The following is an 8,079-nucleotide window of genomic DNA, read 5'->3' as shown; positions in this document are numbered from 1 at the left end:
GGAACGTTTTACCATGTGTTAAGATGGCCCAGTCAAAGTCTAGACCTGAATCCAATAGAGAACATACAGAAATTCATTCAATCTTGATCGATTCTGAAAGACAAAGTTTTGACTCAGGTAAGGGATCGAATATACACAAATGATTGCCTACAAGTGAACAAATGTAAACATTTTAGATTTTTAGTTGTAAATATTTGTTTTTCCCTACAAAATACCATTTAGATACCGTAAGTAAGCATGTTGTTTTTAATAACGTGTATGTTTTTGTTATCCAAATAAAAGATCAAATTTTAAGACTTGTGTACATTAATCATCTAATTTAAGTAATTCTATATGTTTTCAATGGACAGTTAAAAAGAAAACTATTTTGTACTTGGTGTAAAAACGCAGAGGAATGTTTCTTTTATAACACTGGACACTTTTGCTAAACATAGTGGTCGTATTTTTCACCTAATTATCCAGACCAAGCTCATATCTTGTTTGTTAATGATCGCCCGTGTCTCTTTGATCTGTTTGTCTGGCGCGCAGAAATGTGACAGCTGTGCCGTGACGTCCTCAGCTCTGTATGAATCAAAAATATGGCGGCTGCCATGGAGCTGAGATGCTGGGGAGGAGACTGGGGGCTTCCCTCTGTCCACACCGACTGTCTTGTAGTTCTGGTAAGATCCCCGTTTGCGCTCAACAAACTCAGTCTGTTCCTCCACGGCAGCTTTTAACAAGCCGGGGTACCTTTTTTTGGTTTTGGTTAGAGTGTCTCCTGTTGTTCCTCTCGTTAGCTTCGATGCTAACTGAGCTGCTGCAGTTTTGTTAGAAACAGTGGGAAGCTCTGTGGGATGAACAGAAGAAATGTCCTGTCCGGCTGAATGCCGCAGCTGCACAGAAAGAGCTGCTGCCCGCAGAGGTTTGTCCTTCATGTGTAGCTGCCTGTCAGAAGTCACTCCTCATTTAAATAAATATTGTCCTTCAAGGTCAGCTTGATAGAACTCTTCTTTTTATTTCTTTTGACTTCATGTCAGCTTATTTGTTAGCCGGTCACTGGCCATAATTCAGCTATTAAACCTGCAGGAAGTGTACAGTAGCGTTTGATTGCTGTAGGACGTGTTGTCATTGAACACATGCAGTAACAACTCTGGCCACAAGGGAGCACTTTTTCTAAAGTCTGTCGTATAAACTACTGTGTTAATGATAACAGCACATTTCAACCTCATATTAGTCAAAATATTTTGTCTAAAGTTTCTTTGTTTTTCACATAATCAGTTCCCATTTTAGTTCTTATTCGTTTTGCGCAAAAAATATTTAGTAAATGTCATCAACTAAAATATGAAGTTAAAATGTTAGCACTTTTTTTAATCCCTCCTATATCTGTAAGGACATTTATTTCTTTATACTTGCACAGATTAAATATGTGTCCTACAATGAAATGTAACTAAAGGTGTATTTGGAAACAACTTTAGATTAAGTCTTATTCTTTAGTTTAAGTAAAAATACTCAGTTGCACATTTCTTCGACTTTTCGATACAGCTTTTATTACTTTGCATATTTGATTTTAGAGTACAGTCTATTGTATTTTTTTGTATTATTGCTTATCTTTACGTGATTCAGTAATAATAAAATGCATCATACCAGATATTTTATGGTATTAATCATTGTTTTGAAGATGTTGTAATAAGAACTGATCTGAGAAAAGTTTTATTTATTTATTCTAAATATTTATCCACTTATTGTTCATGTCCAATCTGGATCTTTCAGTGGTCACGGACAACCATTTTTTTTATCAAACAAAATGCAGCAGCTGTAAAAGTTTTACTGTTACTTTCAAGTCAACGTTTAAAACCTCGACCTGTGGTTCTTAAACTGGCTTCTGTTTCAGTTGCCAAACAAATAATTGAAAGCCATTAAACTTTTTTGTTGTAAATTTTTTCATTCAACAATAAAAGTCTCAAAGATGTCAGTTTGTGCTTTAAATGATCTGAATTATAATATAATCCAGTTCGGATTGGACAAGTGGAGATGTTATCCATTCTGAAAAGCTGTGAAATAGCCCTTTACCATAGTGTAACGTATGAAAGATTAATAAAGCCAAACATGTAAATGTTTTGTCCTGTCTGGAAAAAATGTGGAATTTTGAAATGGAAAAATTGTGAGAATCCTGCTGAAAATATTGACCTAAAAACAGTTCTTAGACAATGTATCTGGATTTGTCAATTCCGCAGAAACCCTTTTGATACAAATTTGAATCATCAATTTTCTCCTTTTCTTACCAGTTTTTCCTTCTTTTTTCCCTCCAGGCCTATGCAAAGTTTTCAGGAGCGAAGCTCTCAGTTTCTCCTGTGGACTGGACATGGAAAACCTTAACAGGTGGGCCGCAGCGTCTTGTTGACCTGACCTGTGCAGCTCTGTGGTCAGAGTACGTAACAAGAGAGGAGAGTGCTCTTCCCTCCTGAGGTGGTCTGTGCATTTTAGACATTGGTAAACTGTTTAGACATTGACTTTATTCACAGAATCCAAAGTTTAGTTTCTAGTGAGGATGCTTTATATCTCTGTATCTGTATTATCACCTTCAATCTGCTCATTATTTTTTCTCTTTTGCCCACAGCGAGCGTCCCAGAGCTGGTTTGTGGAGACACCGTTGTTCAGGAACCAACACGGATTCTGAACTTCCTGAGGAAACAGGTGACTGTGTCGGCTTGTTCAGGATCTACACAATGAAACAGCTGAAACCAGTTTACACACCCCATAAGAGAAGGGGAGCACCAAGAAACCAGCCAACCGATACATGAAAAAACAATCTATTCTACCTTCTGATAGGTCTGAAAATCAGCCAGTGTCCCCCTTTTGGTCTGCTGTGAGAGAGGGCTGACTGACCAGGTCATGTTTGCACATCCGCGGTTAACAATAGTCATCCCATGATTGACAATTTAGCGAGTCTGACCGGTATTGGCAGGTCAGACATTTTGAAGATCTGCCAGAAAACAGCAATTGGTGCATTAACAGCTGTTGTTTCTCACATAAAATCAGAATAATCTCATGATTTCTTTTTGATCAACACCAGAATATCAGGATAATATTAGCAGCTTTACTTAGTTTACTTGGGAATAATGATAATTGAACATATTTACCACTTTTGAGTACTATTTAGATTATTTTATTGTTGCTTCTATTGCCAAACACAGCTTTGAAATTTAACTACAGCATACACAGCCAGTTGTTATTTGCTCTCTGACCACTAGTTGGCAGCACAGTGCTTGCAACTTGACCCCTGCAATGTGAAGAATAGACACCAGCAGCTCTCTGGGGATGCATTACTAACCAGAAGCAGTTTAGGGTGATTTTGTCCCAGTGCTGTTAAACCCAACAGACCTAAAAGAAGAAAATAAGATTTTTCACTGGTATTTGACAGAATGAGCAGTAATATGCATTTGTGTTGCTCTGTTCTTGCAGAGGTTTAATGCAGACTACGAGCTGACAGCCAGACAGGGAGCAGACACAATGGCCTACATCGCTCTACTTGAGGAGAAACTGCGACCAGCTCTGGTACCAGCGTTAACTCTCTCCTTCTTTTTTTTTTTTTGTTTTCAAACAAAAAAATGCAATGACAATTTCAAGACAATGTTTTTGTTTCCCACAGCTCCACACATTCTGGGTGGACGCAGAGAACTACAGCAACCTGACACGGCCGTGGTTTGCCTCCCGCTCACCGTTCCCGCTAAACTTTTTCATCCCGAGTCGCCTTGCAAATGTTGCCCTCGCTCGCATCCTGGTAACCAGAGGAGAGGGGCTGCTGCACACAATCTCTGAGGTGGAGGGAAAGGTACATCCGCCCAAAGCTCCTTCGGCTGTGGCTGGTTTCCAGTCGGATGTCGGGATTTCATGGGTGATGCTTCTTTTCTGCTTCACATCAGATCTACAGTGATGCTAAAGAGTGCCTGAACCTCCTCTCCTACAGACTGGGAACTGCAGACTATTTTTTTGACAACTCGTGAGTTAAATCACCTTTTAGCAAATCTTTTTAAGCGTTTCTGTAAGTTATTATCTCTGCATATGTTGATATGTCGTTTACACAGCCCAACCAGTCTGGATGCCTTTGCGTTTGGTTTCTTGGCTCCGCTTCATAAAGCGGACCTGCCCAGCAGCCCTCTGCAGAGCCACCTCAGACAGCTGGACAACCTCACTCGTTTCTGTGACAACATCCTCGCAGCCCACTTCAGTCCGGATAAACCCCGTAAGATTGCTGCATGCAGTGGAAATATTCTGCAGGACCTAATCTTGATGAAATCACGTCAATAACCAGGATGCAAAACTAACACAATCACCTCTTTGCTTCTTTGCACCTGCTTTACTTTTCTATTCTAATTCATCAAAGGTTTCTCATTTTGCTGACTTTTGTTTCTTCTTCTTCTCTGTGTGTATCATCCTCCTCCTACCTCTTTCCAGGTCTGCTTCCACCTGTTCAGGAAACAATGGATGCCAATCTGCAGAAACTAACACAGCTTGTAAACAAAGAGTCCAACTTAATAGAAAAGGTGCTTCTGCTTTCCATTTCTCTTCCTCTGTTCATTGGGCGCTCTCAGCAGGCTCCTGCACAGTCGTGTATTGAGATATTAAGACGGCAACACAACATTAAAAATAAAGCAGAAGTTGGTGTCTGCAAATTCTTTCTCATTCACGATGTTTAATTAGTTCATACCTGTGTGGCTCTGTCTTAATTTTAATGAGGATTAGCTAGTAGGGCTAGTAACACTCAGATTAACCTGATATATCTTCCTGTCTGCAACATAAAGGGTCTCATCAAGCAAATCTAATGAACAATCCAAACAATTTTCAGAAAACAAAAACCCCTTTCCTTAGAGATTTGATTCCACTGTGGATCTTAATGATAGAGCTCTGAGCTGGAGAGAAGCGTCCACACCTCCATATTGTACATGTAGACTGACTGAAGGAAGCTAGGAGGAAATTGTGAATTTTTAAGGCCAGATCGTTATATTATTGGGATGCTAAGGGGAGTGGCAAACGTTTTTAGCCTTGTTGTTATTAGCTTAAATATAATTTAGGCAAATCAAAGATTTAGGCAATATGAGCATCTTTTCATCTTATCTTGCAGAGATATGTTCTTTGAGCCAAACTGACCTGATCTGACTGGAATATTTACACTTTAAAAACTTGAGACTTGACTTTACCCAGTGACTAAGACTTTTTTTGTTGTCTGCTGTTTTAGCCTGTGATGTTCACAGATCTGTTATCAGCTCAGAAGAATCTGTTCCTGCTGCTTCATCATATTTACCAAACCTCTTTTACTCTGTAACCGAACATTGTGTTGTAAAACTTTAGATCGTTGATTAGACGACATGCATGCGATGAGAGAAATGGACTTGTGAACATTTCTGACACAGAATATTACACCAGGTTAGAATATTGTGCAAAATGCCGTCTGCTTCACTTAGGGAAAAAATCTCTTTATCTACATATTTTTTTAAGCATTTGAAAACAAAAGATGGTGTGTTTCCGTCCACAGTAAGGCTGAAATAGATATAGAATATAGAGAGGACATCCACAGTGTGTGGCACAGTTAACGGTTGAGCAACCGTGAAGCAGGAACACAGAAATTGTGTTTTCCTCATTTGTTGGGAACATTTGAACGTTGTTAGAGATCCTGGAATCGTTTTAACTGGGTTTTTAAGTGTCTCTTAGTAAATTTCTACATTCTATATTTGCAGAAAGAGCTGAATTGCTTTTTTTGTTTGTTTTAATTGCAGATGGATGACAACCTTCGCAGCAGCCCACAGCACAAACCTCACAGAACCGAACCAAAACTCTGTCTGTCTTCTTCAAAGAACTCTAACCCGGCCTAACGCCCGACCTTCCAGCTCTGATCCAGCTGCAAGACTCGCCAGGCGCCGCCGTGTTGACCTCAACCAAACCCAACATACTGACAAGGGGGAAAAAAGCTCATGAAACGGGACTACTGTGGCTGAAATGGAAGAATTTAATTAATCATGTTATTAAGACTGTATAATTAAGAGACTATTTTTATGACAACAATGATAGATTTTAAAGATGTTCATCAGAAACGAAGGAAAAGTGCATGTGAGATGTATTTATAAAAATGAAGAGTGGAAATCTACAAAGTGGTGCTGGATGACCAATACATAAAATATTGAAAGGGACGCCAAAGGAACCGAAACGTCCAGAGAGGAATATTAGTGGTGCAGACGGCTTTTCTTTCACCGTTCTGCTGATTTTATTTAAAGGGATAAACCTCTAAGTACTTTCTGTTTGACTTGATTTCTTGCAGTCGGTGTTGTGGTGCAGATTTATGTTAAAGCCTGAGAATATTTCATATCCGTCCATTTAAAAAGCGTTATTTACATTGGAGGGAATATACCGAGAGCACAAGATGTTTTATTTAGATTTTTCACATCGGCTGTAAAATGTTCAGTAATTTCTTTTGCAGTAGTAAATCTGAAGTCTGCATGCAATCAAGATGGCAGGTATTTAGTCTTTTTTTTTTTTTGTCGAGGGTTGCTTGCATACTTTTAAATAAGATGATTAGAATTGCTTTGTTGCAATTTTCTCATATTGTGGCTGATCAACTTTGTCAAAAACACTAAGGATTTGCACTTTGAATCGAGTTGCTCACGCATAACATTTGGGACTAACTCTGTGTGTGTGTATCTAAGAGTGTCTTATTGTGACAGTTAACAATCAAACCACCTCGTTTGTTGCCTTCATTTCTATGCAGCTATTTTTGCACATTTATTTATTTTTTTTTCTGCCATGTATTGCGTGATTTGCTGTGCCTGTTTATTCTCTCTGTTTAAACCCAAGTAAGTCTCATTAGCTGCTTTGCTTGTTTTTGTTTGTGGACTGAATACTATGAAGTTCTTCATGTGTTAACAAACCCCATCTTTTCCATCTTCTGACCAGACTTCCTCACATTCAGTGTTACATTCCCTCTACGGCGCCATCTTTTAGAAATATTTTTGCTGCCGGTCAACAGATGGTTGCAGTGTGCCTTCATGACTGCTGGTTTCTTCTTCCAAATGTTCCTGTGAGTTTTTATACACACTTCATAAATTGTGTTTCCCATGTTTCCTGCTTTTGTTCGTAACATACCTTTACATTATTTAAATACAAAAAAGTACCAAACAGAAACAACATCTGTGGGGTTTTTTTGTTGTTTTTTTTTTTCTTTTGCAAACCAAACAGACTTCTGGTGGCATTTCCAAACATTTATCCGTAAACGGTGAAAATGATTCCTTCAGGTCACACAGACAGGTTTTCGGGCTTTTTTCTCGTAGCAACACCCCCCTTTCCGATAAATGTGGTCCTTTGTTTTGGATGTTGGAAGAGACACAGAACTTCAGTCTGGTTTCGGCTCCAGATGTGGAAAAATTACGCTTTTGTTGACATCAGATACAGGCTAAGTTGGTCTTGTAAAAGAGGCTCCTGCTGAGGTGCATTAGTTTTATAATGCCTTGCAAAAGTAGTAATACCTCTAGAGATTTTTCATGTTTGGGTTCATTACAGTCACAAATGTCAGAGTGTCTTTATTGGGGTTTTTACAGGGATTGTCTTGAATTTAGCTCAAACTATCTTCCCATCAACTCCGACCTGTTTCCCCAACTCTGCTAAAGAAAAACATCTTTCCTCACAGCGTGATGTTGAAGTGTTCAACATGATGTACGATGGTAGCACGAAGAGCAAAAACTTACATTTTGCTCCCACTTGAGAAGAACACCTTGTATATGTTTGCTGTCTTCCATAAATGACTTAGCCAAACTGAACTTGGATTTATTTTAATAATGATTTTTGTTTCCAACCAGCTGGGTGGATGTGCAGCTGTTCCACACTATTCATTTTCAGATGTGAGACGTTTGAAGCTTGAGATGTTGTTTTGTAGCAAGAACTTCTCTGCCACTTTTGCCCTGGTCTTTCTGACAATTTCTCTTTGAGATCATTAGTATAAAAGTACTTTGAATTGAATACTTTCTCAAGGCACTGTAGACCAATCCAACTGTGATCAATTTCAAGGCGTTCATTCTTTTCTTAGGAAAAACTAGAAAATGGAACTAAAACCGT

The 8,079-nt window shown here is 38.8% G+C and overlaps 1 protein-coding gene across 2 annotated transcripts; it reads left to right on the top strand.

The window, feature by feature from the left end:
• Positions 1 to 513: 513 nt before the first annotated feature.
• On the top strand, positions 514 to 6,837 carry mtx3 (metaxin 3). 2 transcript variants are annotated; one of them, XM_044107805.1, is made up of 9 exons: positions 514 to 659; positions 2,289 to 2,358; positions 2,597 to 2,673; positions 3,442 to 3,534; positions 3,629 to 3,811; positions 3,903 to 3,979; positions 4,065 to 4,222; positions 4,435 to 4,523; positions 5,754 to 6,837. In XM_044107805.1, exons 1-9 carry the CDS (start codon positions 579 to 581, stop codon positions 5,847 to 5,849), a joined length of 924 nt encoding a protein of 307 aa, XP_043963740.1. In that variant the 5' UTR covers positions 514 to 578; the 3' UTR covers positions 5,850 to 6,837. The 2 variants fall into 2 exon arrangements, with proteins under 2 accessions (XP_043963740.1, XP_043963750.1); XM_044107815.1 differs by lacking the exon at positions 4,435 to 4,523.
• Positions 6,838 to 8,079: the final 1,242 nt, after the last annotated feature.

This window comes from Gambusia affinis, linkage group LG03 (genome assembly GCF_019740435.1).
Source record: "Gambusia affinis linkage group LG03, SWU_Gaff_1.0, whole genome shotgun sequence".
Taxonomy (NCBI): domain Eukaryota; kingdom Metazoa; phylum Chordata; class Actinopteri; order Cyprinodontiformes; family Poeciliidae; genus Gambusia; species Gambusia affinis.
Note: the sequence above shows the minus strand (reverse complement) of the source record. Positions and strands in the feature narration are given on the sequence as shown.

Excerpts from the sequence above, each read along its gene's own strand:
- mtx3 (XM_044107805.1), top strand. The coding sequence starts at position 579 with ATGGCGGCTGCCATGGAGCTGAGATGCTGGGGAGGAGACTGGGGGCTT. Across the intron at positions 2,359-2,596 it reads GACATGGAAAACCTTAACAG|CGAGCGTCCCAGAGCTGGTT; the intron begins GTGGGCCGCAGC and ends TTTTGCCCACAG. Across the intron at positions 3,980-4,064 it reads GACTATTTTTTTGACAACTC|CCCAACCAGTCTGGATGCCT; the intron begins GTGAGTTAAATC and ends TCGTTTACACAG.